Consider the following 17,484-nt stretch of genomic DNA (forward strand, 5'->3'; position numbering starts at 1 on the left):
TTTTTATTAGGCTATTTTGGAGTTTACCTAATATCTCAGCTTTAAACTAACTAATTTAGCTTATTTATTTATTTTTTTAATTTTAGGCTATTTTGGAGTTTATCTAATAGTTTAACTACTTGCTAGCTATTTTAGCTTATTTAAGCTTTCTTTGTTTTTTAGGCTATTTTGGAGTTTAGCTAACATTTTAGCTACATGCTAGCTGTTTTGGCTAATTTAGGCTTTTTTCATTTTTTTAAAGTATGCTGGAGTTTAGCTAATATTTTAGCTTATTGCTAACCGTTTTAGCTAATGTAAGCTTTTTTTGTTTTTTTTAGGCTATTTTGGAGTTTAGCTAACATTTTAGCTACATGCTAGCTGTTTTGGCTAGTTGAGGCTTTTTTGTTTTTTTAGGCTATTTTGGAGTTTAGCTGATACTGCTAACTGCTAGCTCTTCTTGCTAAATTAGACATTGTACCATTTTTTTTTTGGCTAATTATACATTTAGCTAATATTTTAGTTTGCCATTAGCTTTAGCATTTTCTGCTAATAACGTTAGCTATCAGCACTAGCATCTTCGGCGGCCAAATTCAGCTTACAGCATTCACAGTATTATCATCGTAGCTAATCCGATACATGTATTTTTTCTTTACATTTTTGTGAATGTTTTTTGCTTTTCAGACAAAAAGTCTGCAGCCTCACAACCAAAGAAGAAGAGTTCGTCCCGGCGACACAAAATCCACACCTCGGACAGTAAGCTGGCTAACGGGGGCTCACACCTGACCAATGGGAACCACTCCCACGCCGCCCCAAACAGTGAGGACTCGGCGGGTCAGGCTCCGCTCAACGGACTCCATGTTGGTAGGAAAGCCTCGCCTCCCTAGCTCTCCACGCCTGACCTTCTGTGCACCATGTGACCACATAAGCTTCACTCTCTCCATCATGTCACAGACCCCAGAAGCAACAACCTGACCAGTGACTCTGACAGCGAAGTCTACTGCGACTCTGTGGACCAGTTCGGTCACGACGAGGCAAGCAAACGCCCAAAGATTCACGACTCTAGATCATGATCTCTTTGATAAGTCCTGCGCCTTCTGCAGAGCCCAGAGCATCAGCACTCTCTGGACGAGCTGGATGACGAGGAGCTGCAGGACGATCCGCCACAGCCCGTCAGGTGTGGTGGAGAGGAGGGGCAAGGGGGCGGGAACGTGTCGCAGACGCCCCGGCTTCACGTCGACCGGGCCGGTGGTTCTGGCAGAAGAGGGCGGGGTAAAGCTTCTCCGACGCCGAGCTTCCATCAGGAAAGAAAAGGTTCGAGTTCTAATGAGTTGATCTGCTGCTGCTTTTTAGGGACCAGGTCTCCGGGGCACGCCGGCGGGCCGCTCATGCCCACGCACAGTGGTGGGGATGGGGACGGGGGCCGCAGGGGGGGCGCGGGAACGCCCAGCGAGAGCCTGAACGAGCAGATTGTGGTGGCGCTGGCCAGACTGCAGGAAGACATGCAGAATGTTCTGGAGAGGCTGCACACGCTGGAGGCGCTCACCGCCAGCCAGGTCAGACACGCCGCGACGCGTCATCCGGAGGTGGAGTCCTCCATAAAATCCAACAGTTAACAATAAACCTCCAAAAGAAAAAAAAAATCTACTTTTTAAAAATGCATCCCGGTGGCAAGAAGCGGTATTGCACCCAGGGGGCGTGTCCTTCTGAAAATCATCTCCATAAACATTTATCAAACCCAATTATTTTCCATTTCTATTGCTGTAAAATACAAATAATTTTCCATTTCAGATAAGGCAGCTCAAAAATTAACCACATTACTTTGTACGATGCAAAAAATGAAGAATAAAAATGAAAAAAAGTTCGATAAACTTCAGAAGAAAATCAATAAAATGTAGTAAAATTATCAGTTTATGTTTTTAATTAACAGCAATCTTCTAAAAATATATAAAATGTAAAAATAAATTACTTTAAATTGAATGTTTTACAGTACATTAATCTGTTTTCTGTTTTTTTTTTTTTTTTAGTTTTTATTAACCTTAACTTTAATAAAGTTTGGAGCAAAAAGATTTCAACTAATTTTAATAATTTCCTTATAGATCCCAGAAAATCCTCCAGAGTTGATTTTGAGGAAAGCTTTGAAAGTTGTAGAGCAAAGAGAATCCAAAATAACCCCAAAATATATCTTGAATTTTTTAAAAATACAGTTTTAAACCTTTACTAGGGTTGTGTTGAGTTTGCAGGTTAGAATAGTTTCTCCATCTGTGCATGTGACCTGCTGCACTTTGACCGTGTAAACAGCTCTGAGGCCGTCGCAGAAACTCCCCTTTGTGTTAATGTTTTCCCTTTTTAACAAACGTTCCTCTCCGTCTCTGCAGGCCAGATCGGCGGCGCTTTCGCCCACGTTTCCATCGCCTGCGGTGAACAGGAGGAGTTCGGTAAATGTTCTGCTAAATGACAAATTGTGTTTTTAGCATGTTTTTGTGACATAAAGTTGAGATTAAAGTTACATTTCTGAGTATTTAAATGATTTAGGAGCAGACGAAATAATGGAAAAGATTGTAATGGGGGCGGGGCCTCAGACTCCATGCTCCGCCAAATGTTAATTAAAAATGATGATTGGAGTGGGACTTTTTTATCTTAAATTTTGAGCATTTATGATGTTTTGATTGAACAGATTTGGTGTCTTTCCTCCCTAGAAACCGTCCTGGTGGCCTTTCGACATTTCCCCGGCCAGCGTGGCTTTCGCTCTCATCTGGCCGTTCGTGGTGCAGTGGCTCATCCGTCTGTATCTACAGAGGAAGAGACGGTACGAACAATCACTTCCTGATTCCAGTTTATAGTCTGATTCCTTAGTAAGCATTCAGTGATTCTCCTGCTTCTTTCTGTACGTTTTACAGCAAATAAAAACTCAATCACACCTTCAGAGATTTCAGTAATCTTGGTATCAAAACGTTCAGCTGCTTGTATTTTTGTTATTCTTAAACTTTATAGTTTTTAGAATATTGAGCAAAATATAAAACATTGGAAATTAATGAGAAAGTCTTCAAACTTCAAAATTTTAAGTAGATTAGCAACAAATCTTTAAATATATTCATGGGCTGTTTTCATCTTTTATTGGAGTTTAGCTAATATTTTAGCAACTTGCCAACGCTTTTGGCTAATTTGTTATCTACTGGGGTTTTTATAGCGTAGTTTAGAGTGTTAGCTTCTATTTTAGCAACATGCTAACATTTTTGACTAATTTAGTTTACTAAAGACTTTCAGGCTATTTTGGAGATTAGCTAATATTTAAGCAACGAGCTAGCTTTTTTTGGCTAATTTGGCATCAACTGAGGTTATTTCTTCTAATTTTCAGTTTAGCTTCTATTTTAGCAACATGCTAACGTTTTTGGCTAATTTATTTTACAAAGGAATTTTAGACAATTTTGGAGTTCAGCTAATATGTAAGCAATGTGCTAATGTTTTTGGCTAATTTGTTATCTACTGAGGTTTTGACAGTGTAGTTTTGAGTGTTAGCTTCTGTTTTAGCAACATGCTAACGTTTTTGGCTAATTTAGTTTACTAAAGACTTTTAGGCTATTTTGGAGATTAGCTAGTATTTAAGCAACAAACTAGCTTTTTAGGTTAATTTGGTATCAACTGAGGTTCTTTCTTCTAATTTTCAGTTTAGCTTCTATTTTAGCAACATGCTAATGTTTTTGGCTAATTTAGTTTACTAAGGAATTTTAGGCTATTTTGGAGTTTAGCTAATCTTTAAGCAATGTGCTAGCTTCTTTTGGCTAATTTAGCATCTGCTTAGGTTTTTTTATTCTAACTTTGAGTATAGCTAATATTTTAGCAACATGCTAACATTTTTGGCTAATTTGTTATCTACTGGGGTTTTTATTGCGTAGTTTAGAGTGTTAGCTTCTATTTTAGCAACATGCTAACATTTTTGACTAATTTAGTTTACTAAAGACTTTTAGGCTATTTTGGAGATTAGGTAATATTTAAGCAACGAGCTAGCTTTTTTTGGCTAATTTGGCATCAACTGAGGTTATTTCTTCTAATTTTCAGTTTAGCTTCTATTTTAGCAACATGCTAACGTTTTTGGCTAATTTGTTATCTACTGAAGTTTTTAGGCTAAGTTAAAGTTTTAGCTTCTATTTCAGCAATATGCTAACGTTTTTCCCTAATTTGTTATCTACTATGGTTTTTATAGTCTAGTTTAGAGTTTTAGCTTCTATTTTAGCAACATGCTAACATCAACTAATTTAGTTTACTAAAGACTTTAAGGCTATTTTGGAGATTAGCTAGTATTTAAGCAACAAACTAGGTTTTTTGGGCTAATTTGGAGTTCAGCTCATATTTAAGCAACAACATATTTTTGCAAATTTGGCATATATTGAGTATTTTAAAGCAATTTTACAACATTTTTTTTCATAAATTTAGGTCAACTTCAGCGCTCTTTAACAGTTCTTTGATGAAATTTCCAGTCTTTTGGGAAATTTAACATTTACAAATCCCTTCCACAATTACAGTAAATTGCGTCACCATTTTCAGCAAAAAGCTTCAGCATCTTCAGCATTCACACTGGCATTATTGCAGGTAATGCAACTTTTCTAGTTAACTTTGTTTTTTTCCTCTCAGACGTATCAACTGATGCTAGACGGCGCCGGACCCCGGCGAGCGCGGACCTTGATGAGTCTCTGGACGGCTGCCGTCCTCCTCCTGCTTAGACTAACAGTCCAGTAATTTGCTTTTGCACTCGGAGGGAAGTCTGCGCGGCGAGAACTGAGAGGAGCCCTCGGAGGAGATGCACTGCAGGCGTGGAACCTGAATGTGAAGATTTGAAAGCTGAGAAGCTCCTCAGATAAATCAACTGTTTCCACTCAGCTGCCCAGAAGATGCTGCTATAATAATCCCTGTAGAATAATTGAAATGTGATGTTGAGTGTGAACGTCTGTCTAGTTCTATGATTTGATATATATTGCTTTTAGGGAGGGGTTCAATGAAAAGGCTAATTGTTTTTGTTTGTTTGTTTTAAGGCGATATTCTAAAGGCGAGATGGTTTCTCATCCGTCCTGCTTCATTCGTGCTTCACGTCCAACTTTTCATTTAAAAAATAAAAGAAGTGCCTAAAAAATCAAGAGGTACTTTGATATTTTTAGGAGGAACGATCATTTCTCCTGCTTGTAAACTGTAGCAAAGCTGGTTCCGGTTCGGACCAAGTAGATCTTCCCCTCAGATCTGATTAATCCAGAACATTCGTCTGTCATGAACTGTTATTTTGATTTCTGTGAGACTGAGTGATGCTAATCCTATCATCTGTGCACAACCTGATTTCCTGAAGCTGTTAGGGTGCAGAATAAAATGCAATATTTTAGTTGCATTCGTGTGTAATAATAATAATGTAGATTATTAACAGATAATGTATTTGTACAAATTGTTTAATAAAGCCACACTTTATCTTTGTAAGGAAAAGGCTTCGCTCTGCACAGGAGTGAGGCCTGCATGTGAGAATCCAAACATTCAATAAAGTTTCAATGAAGCATCTTAACCTTTATTTATATTTCTGATTTTTTTTTTTTTCAAAGCCAATGTTTTGTGTTCTGACAAAACAAAGCAAGCCCAAACCATGATATACCACCGCTAAAAAGAAACTATTAGTTTATTTAGGATCTTGTAATTCTGACCTCCATTAGTCCTGGACTGAGGAACCAAATTAACAATTCTTCTTTCAAAGTTCACCTTTGGGCAAAATAAATGATCACATCAAAGTGGGTGAAACCATTAAAATGAATGTGGAAAAAATGTCTTACTAGATTCAAAAATATTATTTCAAAATCCACAAACAAAATTGCACAATAAGAGAAAAGGAAAATATTACTTAAAGTCATCATTGTCACAGAATTTCATCCACCAGTCGGAATTCTCCCCCTACGGGTTTTGTCTTTTTCAATCACCACATATGACATTACAGATTCCACAAAGTAAAAATCTAACCATCTACCAGTAATCTAATTTTACGTCTATTTGTGACTCCACTGTGTTTTGATGATGAAACGCTAAAAGTTCATAAAAAAAAAAAAATTACATTCAAACACGTTTAAATTGTTCAACCGCAATGCATTATGGTCTATATTTGCTAATCTAGTGAGCATTGATGCTTGCTAGCTTTCGCAAAGAACTCTGGGAAATTTAGGGCACTCACATTTGGAATTGTATACGTCTTAATTGCTTCCCTACTGACTATATAGTCCGTTTGCCATTTTCTTGTGCTGTTCGAATCTACAATTCCAAAATAGAATACACTAGAAATTTCCCAGAACTCTTTGCAAAAAACTAGCAAGCATCAATGCTCACAATGTTAGCCAACATGGACCACAATGTAATAAAGTCGAATAATTTTTTCAAAAAAAGGATCCAATTATTTATTAAAACAACAATGTTTTGCCACATATAAATATTGTGAAATGTTCATATTGATTCTATTTTAGTGAAATTGGTGATGTCATACCGAGGTCTAAAAAAAAATGAAAGAAAAAAGTGAGCATGGTATCAGAATTGGTTTTAAAAGAGCACTACGTAAATCAGGGATTTGGGTCGGAATCTGGACATATAGATTGGAGAAGCACTATAAAATGGCGGACACACTAAATAGTGAGTAGACAAGGAAATTGGACATGTCCGGACATGTCAAATTCAGATGACACTCGATGATAGCCTGCCAGCTACGTTAGCGCCTAGCTTCCAGCTCGCAGAAATCCACAACATTCATTTTCTAACATTAAAAAGTTCATGCTAAAAGTCATTACTTACATTCAAATGGAAACTTCTGTGCTTCAGAGAACACCCACAATGCACTTCTCCTCCATGGCACAGCGCGACACGGTTTACCGCGGAGGGCTTTGGACCCCTCCCCCTCGAGGGTTAGTCCTTAAACAAAATATTTTTGACACCCCTACCCCATTAAATGACCCTACAATTGGAGGGATAGGGGAATAATTCCAATTCATCCCAAGTTAAGCCTACAACCACCACCAAGGTTTGGTTGACCTTTGACCTCAGGAAGTGGCTGCCATCTTGAATTTTTCACACACAAAAAAACGAAGAAAAAAAAACAACTTTTTGATACCTTTAACAAATTTTAAGTCCTCATAGGGATTTAAATCTATCACCTTGAGCATCATTGGCCAAAAAAGGTTGGAATTAAAAGTTGTAGATTTTAAATAGCATTAGCCTAATAAGCTAGCGAGAGTTTTGTTTCCCTGTTTTTTGCACATTTTTAACCAAAATATTGTAAAAAGTACATGAATCGTTGGCTCAAGCTGAACGAAACGATATGAAAAAGGATATGACTATATTAGAAATGTGGGCGCGGCTGACTAAAAACCCCGGTTGCTGAGGAAATCGGAAAATTTATTTTTGCAGATTTTTCTAAATATTACATAGAACAGTTCGTCACTCCCAGGAGACCAAAAAATAAAATGGTTTCTATGGAGATAAGATAATTGAAAAGCCACCAAGCCAAGTATATGTTTCGTGATGGCGGTCTGAGGGGAGTGGTTTAGATAGGGGGTTGGTAGTGTCTGCAGACCATAGAACAGAGCTTGCAGAAGCAGGATCAGCTTTGATATCCTTCTTCTTTGCTGTGGTGATTGTCAGACTGAGAGGAATCTCAGTGGATCATCATGTTTGCAGATGACAGTGATCTATTGTAAAAGGATGCCGAGGTTGGAGATACCAAGAAAGACGTCTAGAAAAGACCAAAGAGGAAGTTCATGGATGTAGAGAGGAAGCTTGGTAAGGATGGATGATTCACTGTGGCGCCCCCCTAAAGGGAACACCTCAAAGACAAAGAGGAAAATCTGATGCAATAAAAGCAAATTTTATTCAAAATTTCATTCCTTCAGAACATTTTACATTTGGTTTGAAAGGAAAAGGAAAAAAATTTTACAAAACACATAAAAACATCATAAACGTTAGAACATAAAGTTTTAAAGTCTCAAAGCAGAAATATTAACATTTACACATAAAAATCACAAATATATTACGTTTTAATTAAACAGTAGTGGAACATAGATTCAGGAAGCCCCGCCCACCCGGTCCGCTAACAGCAGATCAGTATGATCACAAAAAGCCAAAACCAGCAGCGAAAAGAATGAATTAGCTTTAAGTTTAGAGGAACGAAGCTCAACAGTAAAGACATTTTTACAGTATTGACCCATAAGCTGCAGACACTCATGACCCATGATTGCACACAACTCCATTGACATTTTTTAAATACGTCTGCGCAGAACTCCTCTACAGACTGAAGCCGGACACGGCGATGTGCTGAGCGCTGTTCCTCGCCTCGAAGTACGAAGTGTCGGTTTCGTCCTCCGGCTGAGGGATGAACGGCATCTCCTGGTTCTGAAGGTTGGCCCAGTCCAGGCCGGCGAACAGAGGATGGGTCTCCAGGTCTGTGGAGGTTTAAAAAGAGCAAAAAGAAAATGTTTTTAGGACTCTTGACTAAAAAATCCACCTCCACTTGTTTTTAATGTTAAAACAAAATAAAGATATTTTCAGGAAGTTTCATTATTTGTTTAGGTTATTAATTGTGTATTTTTACAAACCGACGAAGTATTAGGGGGAAATCAGTAACTTAAATTTATGAGAATTAAGTTGCCATAATTATGAGAAAGTTTCAAGGAAGTAGACTTTTTTTTTAAATAGAGTTGGTTGTGTTAAGCTCCACCCACATTACATGCCGACTTAATCCATTAATGTCATTCTACTTCCGATAAAACACACGTAGACTGATTAAAAGACATAATATTTCTTTATTTTTTAAACCAAACCTGAACTAACACTCAGAATGTGCTCAACGTCTCTCATACTAAAACACATTTTTGTATTTTGCTTTTTATGTTCTTAGTAAACAGACTTTTGCCTCATAAATGTGTTACTTAAAACCGTTACATTTTCAATTTATAATTCATGAAATTAAACTTTAATTATCATAACATATTCTATCCTTTACAATTTTTTTTTTACTTTTTCTATTAAATATTATTTTAATTTTATGACTCATACTCTTTTTTTTATTCTGATAATTGTACAAATGTATTCTTGTAAATTCAATTTACTTTATTATTTTTTACTGTGCCCCAGATACTCTGTCATATTACAAATACTTTGTACCTCATGTGTTTAAAATGAAGAAGGTTTTATTTTTTAAAATCACATTCTGGGACCATTTGGTTTAAAATAAACTGTCGTGCACTGATCCACCACTAGAGGTCAGTGCTGTGTCACTTTCAGATCAATTTCTTGATCGTTTTACCTTGAAAATAAAAGCAACTAAACTGACTTTATGAAACTTAATTAACAGCAGAGCATCTTTGGGTCAGAATATACTGAAACGATGCTAAATAAAAACTCAGTACCGACCCTTCAGAGTGGCTCTCCTCGTCATGTCCATGGTCAGGAGGATTTCAATAGCGTTTCTGGAGTTTGCCGACAGCTCCTCTTCTCCTTCAGGCCAGGGGATGTCTGTAAAAAAAACAAAAAGAGACCGTAAAAGTCTAAGTTTGATACTTTAACGTAAATGAAAACCGTCTGGATGGCGAACGCACCTCTGTTCAGAATATTCTGGAAGACCAGCTGAGGCGTTTCGTCGTTGAAAGGCGGCACGCCGGTGAGGAACTCGAACAGACACACGCCCAGCGCCCACCAGTCCACCATGCAGTCTGTTTGGGGGGGAAAGGCAAAAGTCCCGTTACGTTCGGACGCCTGGGCGGAGCTTCCTGTTAGTGTGACGCGTGACTGCAGCGGTGGCAGAAGCAGGAACTGTTAGCATCATGGAGGGATTCAGACTCTCACACCAATAAATTATTCTGAGGTGTTAAAATTATTGTGTTAAAATAAATTATTTTCTTTCATTAACAGAAAAACTTAAATGTTGGATTATAATCCCCATTAAGTTTTTTTCTAAATAAAGAATAACATAAATAAAGAAATGAAAATAAAAACTTTGTTTTTATTTGGGAGAAAGGTATTTAATCTGGCGAAAAGCAGCTCCACAGAAGTGTTAAAACTCTTTTTCCTTATGGCCCCATCCCTCTAATCAGACCCACATTTGCTCCAGAGGTCCCCAGAGCAGAACAGGGAAGGATTTCCTCCAGCATGTCAGCATCCGGCGTGAACATGCGAGCTCGCTTTCAGAAAAACCAAGAAAACTTACCGACCGGACCTTTTCCTGAAACTAAAAGAGAGCGCCCGTCATGACAGCTCCCACTTTTCAGGGCGGCTCTTCCACATTTTTAAACTGAAAAAAAGAGACCCAGAACACAAAGTTCTGTTTACCGTGAGGTTTCCCCAAAAGCAGCTCTGGAGCCAAATAATCCGGGGTTCCTAGGATGGGCGCGCCTTCAGCTGGCGCCCCCCCTCGCCGGACGCTCTTGGGAGTCCTGAAGGGGGTGTGGGACGTGGACATGGGGCGAGGAGTCTGCAGAAGGAGACATGAGGTTTGAACTAAAAATGAAGACGGAAGACTTGTCAAAAACGACCTAAACGTTCCTTAGATTTAAAACAACGTGAGAAATATGGTTGAACGGAAGACGAAGAGGCTGGAAAACTCTCAAACATCCGAAATGGAGATCATTTAAATCACAGACATTTAATAAAACTCAAAGCTTTTTCATATTCCGATTAGGGCTGCTATAAACAATTATTCCAGTAGTTGACCAATCAGAACAGGCATGAATCGAAAGTAGGGCTGCCACGATTAGTCGACTAATCGACGACTAATCGACTATTAAAATAGTCGACGACTAGTTTAATAGTCGATTAATCGTTACCTTATATTATATAGAGTCAGAGTGCAGTAAAGATTAAAGTATAATGTATATACTGTAAAGTATAATGGCATTGTGCTAGCTTTTTGGACTATTTTGGCATTTATTAACGTTTTAAAGCTATTTTGGAGTTTAATATTTCAGCTACATCCTAGCGGTTTTGGCTAATTTAATTTTTTTTTTCCCATTTTTTAGGCTAATGTAGAGTTTAGCTAGTATTTAAGCTGCATGCTAGCTGTTTAGGCTACTTTAGGCTTTTTTCAGTTTTTTTAGGCTAAATTGGCATTTAGCTAATATTTTAGCTAGCTATCAGCTTCAGCGATTTCAACCACCAACTGCAGTATCTTCTGCTATCAGCGCTAGCATCTTTAGCAGCCAAATTCAGCTAACAGCATTCACACTTGCATTATCAGAGGTAATGCTTTATATCTAGTTTTAGTTAATTAAAATATAATGATGTGTGTTTTACATCCAGTTTGCCTGTGACCCGATTAGTCGACTAATCGGAAAAAATAATCGATGATTAGTCGACTATTGAAATAATCGTTTGTGGCAGCACTAATCGAAAGTAAAACACACATCTTAACCATCATGAGCTTTAAACTTTAAATGTGTAAGCTATATGATAAAAATAAAAAAAGACAAGTAGGACGAATAATAGACTATTAAATCAGCCGGCAAATATTTTAATAGTCGACATAGTTGGTGAGTAATCCACTATTATATTAATCGGTGACCGTTTTAATAGTCAACAGCCATGACTAATCGACTATCATATTAATTGACGATGATTTTAATAGTCGACTGAGCCATGACAAATCGACTAATAGTGGCAGCCTTAGTCTCAATATAGTTTTAAAAACATCAACAAGTGACTTGTCTCTCTGAGATTCAACAACATCTGAGTTTCCCTGAGTGACCATCTCCAGTCTCCATTGTAGACGTCAGTTCCAAGAACGTTACCTGAAGGGCGGGGCTGCTGGAGTACGGCCTTCTCTGCACCGGCGTCACCGCGGAGGCGTGGTACGACGTCGAGGCGGACATGTCCATGTTCTCCACCGATCCCAGGCTGAACCTGGAGACCCCGGACACGTTGGAGCGGTTGATGGAGCTGCAGTAGCTGCGGAACGCCACCACGTTCTGAGGCTTCAGGAAGGACGGGGACTGCAACACGCTGTAGGCGAGGTCCGAGGGCCGGCTGCCGACGGAGCACCGGGAGTCCGTCTGCTGTTGGAGGCGTTGAATTGTGACAACAGGAGTCTGTGGAGAGGTTTTGCTCTCCTCCAGCTCCTCAGACGATCTCCGGTCTGGAGGAGCCGCTTGGCTCTCCATGATGAGGGAGGTTTCGTGCATGGAGCCGTCAGAGTCCAGACTCAAGCTCCTGCAGACCTCCCTGTTCTCTGGTTGTGGTGATGCGAAGCTTGAATGAGTCATGCCTTTGTTTCCTTCTTCAAACGTGTCCTCCAGCTCGCTGAGCAGACTTTTGGCCACGTGGGCGGGGCTGGAGCGCCTTGGGAGCGGTCGGTCCGCTAAAGCACCGATCTCGATGGTGGAAAAGGTTCCGGTCAGGCCGCTATGGTTCCTGCCGGGCTCCTCTGAAGACTTGGAGGATCCCTTGTGGTCCGTGGCTCTCTTCTTGGCTCTGGTCTCTTTAGGCTCGGGACTGGTTTCCACCTCGCAGAATTTCCTCTTGACGGACGAGGGAACTGCAGGCCGACAGTCGCCGCTCATCGACAAGCAAACGTCCCCTTGAGCTGCAGAGACCAGCTGGATTTTGCTGCTTTGGGAGTCAGAAAGAGGATCCCGATCGGACGTTTTCCAGGCCTTCCCAGAGACGTCCAATACACTCAGGGGTGTGGGTGCAAATCCCTGTTTGTGCCTTTCAGGCTGCCTCCTGCTCAAGCATTGGTTCTCTTTCTGGTGAGGAAAGCAAAGGTCGACTAAAATGTTATTTTGTACTTTAAAATCTGTATTTAAAAGATGAAAAAAGGCAAATAAAAGCATAATTTCTTTTTCAAAGTAGTTCAGACTTGCTTAAGGATGAGTAAGCAAAAACTTATGTACATTTATGACATTTCAAGAAGAAAATTAAAGCTGTGAGCAGCGCTGGATGGCTGTCCTCACACATTTTTTCAAAATGGCATCTCTCTGTTCATTTTATTTCCATAGCAACCATTTGATTTTTTTCGTCGCCTGGGGGTCACGAACATGTCTATGTAATTGTTAGAAGAATCTGCAAAAGTAAATTTTTGGATTTCCTTAGCAACTGAGGTTTTTTATTAGCCATGCCTACATTCCTAATATGGTCAAAGCATATGTCATATCGTTTTGTTCAGCTTAAACCAGAGATTGATGTATTACAATACTATGACAAAAATGTGAGTACAACAGGGGAACGCCACTTTTGCTAGCTCAACATGCTAACACTTCAAAATCAATAAATTTAATGGATAACAAAACATTAAATCAACTTTTCCTTTGTATGTTGACCTCTATATATGCTACGACGGAGTATTAGGGCCACCAAAAAAAGAAAAAGTTTCAAAAGGCTTCTGGGAAATGAAAGGCAAAATAAAGTGACTGTCTTGTGAACATGAAACTGTGAGCTCTTTATTTTACATATGAAACTCCGCACTACCGACACCGAATCTGGAAATAATTTGATTTTGAATCGCCAAAAGGTTCAGAATTTCTTTGTTTTTAACACAGACCTGGAAATAAATCTTTTCAAGATACTTCACGTCTTTCATCTTAGAGCACGGCTCTGTTAACAGACAAGTTTGATTCTTCCTTTATTAATTTACGATTTTAAGTCTCGTTGATTTAAGAGTTTTATCTCGTAAATTTACAAGGTTAAAAGCCAGCTATGACTTTTAAAGTCATAAATATACGACTTTATTCTCCTAATTTAGCAATTCCGTCTTTTTCTCGTAAATTTACGATTTAAAGTCGTAATTTTAAAAATAACATTTTCTTCATAAAGTAGCCCCAATACCCCGTCGTAATATTTCGTATATTTTACATTTTTTAATAATTTAAATAAACTGTATCCCAAATTTATCTTTATTTTTTAATTTGCTTGTAAATGTAAAATATTTTAAAACTTTATTATTTAAGGTGTATTTTTTAACCTTCTATTATTATTATTTTAATTTTTTTTGTGGTATGAGATGTTTGCACAATTTACGTTTTTTTAAAACAGGCACTGTCTAAAGTACCTAAATGACATCTAAGGACCCCGATAAACCTGAAAATAGTGTAAAAAAAAAGTTTGTGTCTTAAGATCAAAGGTCAATGAAAATCCAGGTAATTTGGTGTCATGTGAGTTAAATTTTCTGAAAAGTTTTCTTTTTTCTATATCGTGTGAAAACATGAAAGTCGCCAAATTTTGCCCCAAAAAAGGATGTGAAAAGCTCAAAGCTGCAGTAAACAGAAGAAAATGTTCCTTACAGTCTAGGACTTCTGCAGGACAGAATACAGAGAAAGATGAAAATAAAAACTCCGTTCCAATGGAGTAAACTCCGCCCACCTCCTCGTGCTCCCATAACGGGCTGATGGCGCCGTCGGTGTCGGTGGAGCTGCCCGCACTCATTGTTTCAAACCTCTTCCTGGTCTTCAGCAACGTGGGGGTCAGATTTTTAGCCAGATTATGAGAACTAAACACACTGCTTTTAGGTCCTGGAACAATAAAAATACATTTTATAAACGTAAAATTGTGGAAAACCTCTATTTTATGACAGAAATCATCTAAAACTCATTACTTAGTTTGCTGATGTGACTCGCTGGAGATTCCAGATGATCCGCTTCCATCACCAAAGGAGAATCCAGAGAAACTTTCTTCTGCTTGGTTCTGCCACAGGACGTGGGGCTGCTCACAGCCGACGTGCTGGAGCGGCGCCGCTCTCCCACTAACGGTGTGCTCTATTTAAAAAAAAAATAAAAAACAGCTAGTTTGAAACACAAACTTTAAAAGAATCATTTTGGTTCAACATCTGCTCTTACAAATCCCAGGGAGCTGATCAAAGACTGGACTTGACCCGGCGTGCGGAAATAATCCTTCTTGGGTTTGGCCAAAGACGGAGTGGTGAGGATGTCCTTCTGACTCAGCTCTGAGTCAAACAAGAAGAAATAAGATGTGAGGAACGCCACCAAGCGGTCAACACCACCTGCTGGGGCTTCATACCTCGGTCCAGCTTGACTTTAGAGAGACCAAAGTCTGTCAGCTTGATGTGACCTTCGTTGGAAATCAGCATGTTGTCAGGCTTCAGGTCTCTAACACAATAAAGTTGGTATAAAAAAGGAGATTAAACAGTAAAACAAACATTTAATGAAGATTGAATGCAGAACGGAAAGATACCTGTGGATTATCCCGTGCCGATGCAGGTAATCTAAAGCCAGAGCGACCTCGGAGATGTATTTTACTGCCATGTCTTGGTCAAAGTAGCCATAAATATGAAGGAGGGATTTGACGTCCCCTCCGATGAGATACTCCATCACCTTCACGAAGAAGAGATTTCAGATTAGCAGGAGATGACGGGTGTGTTTCCAAACAGCAGGAAAACTGCTGACAGAATAGTGGATTATTCTACCGCAGGAGTCTGAAACCTGCAGCTCCAGATCCACATGTGGATCTCTCATCTCTCCATGGTGGCTCCTTAACCAAACACAAAATCAATCATGGAGACTGCTGACCCAGCCATGTCAACCGTCGGAGTCAGAAGCTCCACCAAACCAAAACTACCTAAAGAAAACCAATAAACAAAGCCCGAAAACCACAAACTAAAATAACTAAACCCAGCAGTGTAGGACTAGAAAACGAGCCCAAATAGCTCTTTTACTGCTAAAGGTTGCCAATTGATCTACCCTAAAGATACGTATAGATATCTGCATAAATAACAACAAAATTCTTGTTGTGGAAAAGCTAAAGACAAAACCAGATCATAAAGATATCTTAAAAAGTCAGACTTATTTGAAAACAGATGAAGGAACCTTTAAAAATAGTTTTTCTGTTCTCAAAATGTTCCACAAAAGATTAAAATATTCATTTTTTCCAAACATGTATAGAGCAATCTTTGCAGAAAAAAATAAATATTTACATGTATTATATGAGACCAACTTTCATCATCTTTCATTAGTCCCCCCTTTGGAGCACGGAGGTGGGAGTCTAATTATATGGGCCTAAACGAGTGCAAAAGTTACAGTTTAAAAAAGTTATGAAAATAAAAGCGGACAAAAGCAGCTTGATAGAAACACAATTTAAATATCAAAAGAACATGTTTTATATAAAATATGTGCTTTTCTGTTCCTCAGTTTGGTAAACTAGAGACATAATAGATGTTGTTTATTATTATCCCTCCTATTCTGGATTAGTTACACAGTGATATCTACGGTGGCCCTAAAGGACAAATTACTGAGAAGATGTCGTCATACCAAATAACTTTCTGTTGAAAAGATGAACAAACATCATCCAATCAGCGATATCCCATAATCCTTGCCTTTTCTGGGTTCTTATTTTGTTTATTTATTTATCTTAATTTTGTTTTTTCTGGAATTTTGTTTAACGTTTTTAAAATGTTATGTTAATTTATTTATTTGTCCTGCTTTTTTTTTTAATTGTTTTTTTTCCCTTTAATATATTTTTCCATTGAATGATTTGTCCTTCAAGGCTACCGTCGAGGCAATTTTTTTTAAACTTTATTTTACATTTTATTTTTAACAAAAAAGTGCAACAACCTGAGCTTAAATTACAATAACAGGAATAAAAATTGATTATTCTGGCTATATGTTGTGTAGCGTGATTTTATTTACCAGATAAATCTTGGTGGATGAATATAGAGAGTAAAACAGATGAACCACGAAAGGACTTTTACTCAGAGCCAGAGCGTCTCTCTCCGCCTTCATTTGGTTCGTCATGTTTTTGTCCACCATGTCTGCCTTCTTCATCACCTAGGGCGGGTAAAATGAATAAATGTATGCAAATTATAGCTTAATATCACGACATGTGAGGAAAATGGGGCAAATAATCGTACCTTGATGGCATACAGGCGCGCATTGCTCTTCTTTCGAGCGAGGTAGACCTTCCCGAAAGCACCGCGGCTAATGGGCTTCAAAACAGCAAAATCCTCGATCGAAGGCAGTTTGGAAACTTCCACCGATTTTGCGTCCGAATTCCAATTCGGCTTTGGGTCGGGTTCCATTATCCAAAAGCTACAAATAAAATTGTTTTGAAAAAAAAAATCCACCTAGCTTAATGTTTACACAGTCATGGATAAACAAGAGATCTGTTTGTTTGGAAATTTTGAAAAGCACCGCCTGATAGGGGGCCTTAGATGTCATTTTAGGTACTTTAGACAGTGCCTGTTCAAAAAAACCCCGTAAATTATGCAAAAATAAAATACCACAAAAAATATTAATAATAAAAATAAAAGGTACAAAATACAGTTTTCAAATATTTTACATTTACAAGCAAATTTAAAAAAATAAAGATAAATTTGGGATACATTTTTAAATTAGACCAGGCAAAAAAATACAGATTTGTATTAAACGAAACACTCAGTTTTATTTAATACGTTTTTGTAGATAGTTTATTTTTAGATATACTTTTTCATAAAATGTATTATCTTTACAATGAAAAGGTTATAATATTATTTCGGAAGCAAAAAACGATGATGTAAGTTGTCCTCTT

General features: G+C 38.3%; 2 protein-coding genes across 2 annotated transcripts in view; one reads left to right on the top strand and one right to left on the bottom strand.

Moving 5' to 3' along the window:
• The window catches only part of acbd5a (acyl-CoA binding domain containing 5a), an 8,831-nt gene extending 3,307 nt beyond the window's left edge, over positions 1–5,524 (top strand). The window contains exons 7-13 of the mRNA XM_036217522.1: positions 567–840; positions 931–1,010; positions 1,080–1,248; positions 1,330–1,532; positions 2,355–2,414; positions 2,676–2,785; positions 4,609–5,524. Coding sequence (XP_036073415.1) covers positions 567–840; positions 931–1,010; positions 1,080–1,248; positions 1,330–1,532; positions 2,355–2,414; positions 2,676–2,785; positions 4,609–4,621 — 909 coding nt within the window. The 3' untranslated portion in view covers positions 4,622–5,524. The remainder of the gene's footprint in view (positions 1–566; positions 841–930; positions 1,011–1,079; positions 1,249–1,329; positions 1,533–2,354; positions 2,415–2,675; positions 2,786–4,608) is intronic.
• A 2,355-nt stretch (positions 5,525–7,879) lies between these two features.
• On the bottom strand, positions 7,880–17,209 carry mastl (microtubule associated serine/threonine kinase-like). The gene is made up of 12 exons (XM_024280314.2): positions 16,829–17,209; positions 16,608–16,745; positions 15,157–15,296; positions 14,983–15,071; positions 14,802–14,908; positions 14,561–14,720; positions 14,329–14,477; positions 11,763–12,716; positions 10,309–10,450; positions 9,579–9,692; positions 9,394–9,495; positions 7,880–8,423 (listed from the first exon to the last, which is right to left on the bottom strand). Exons 1-12 carry the CDS (start codon positions 16,994–16,996, stop codon positions 8,266–8,268), a joined length of 2,421 nt encoding a protein of 806 aa, XP_024136082.1. The 5' UTR covers positions 16,997–17,209; the 3' UTR covers positions 7,880–8,265.
• Positions 17,210–17,484: the final 275 nt, after the last annotated feature.

Source organism: Oryzias melastigma, linkage group LG20, assembly GCF_002922805.2.
Source record: "Oryzias melastigma strain HK-1 linkage group LG20, ASM292280v2, whole genome shotgun sequence".
NCBI classification, from domain to species: domain Eukaryota; kingdom Metazoa; phylum Chordata; class Actinopteri; order Beloniformes; family Adrianichthyidae; genus Oryzias; species Oryzias melastigma.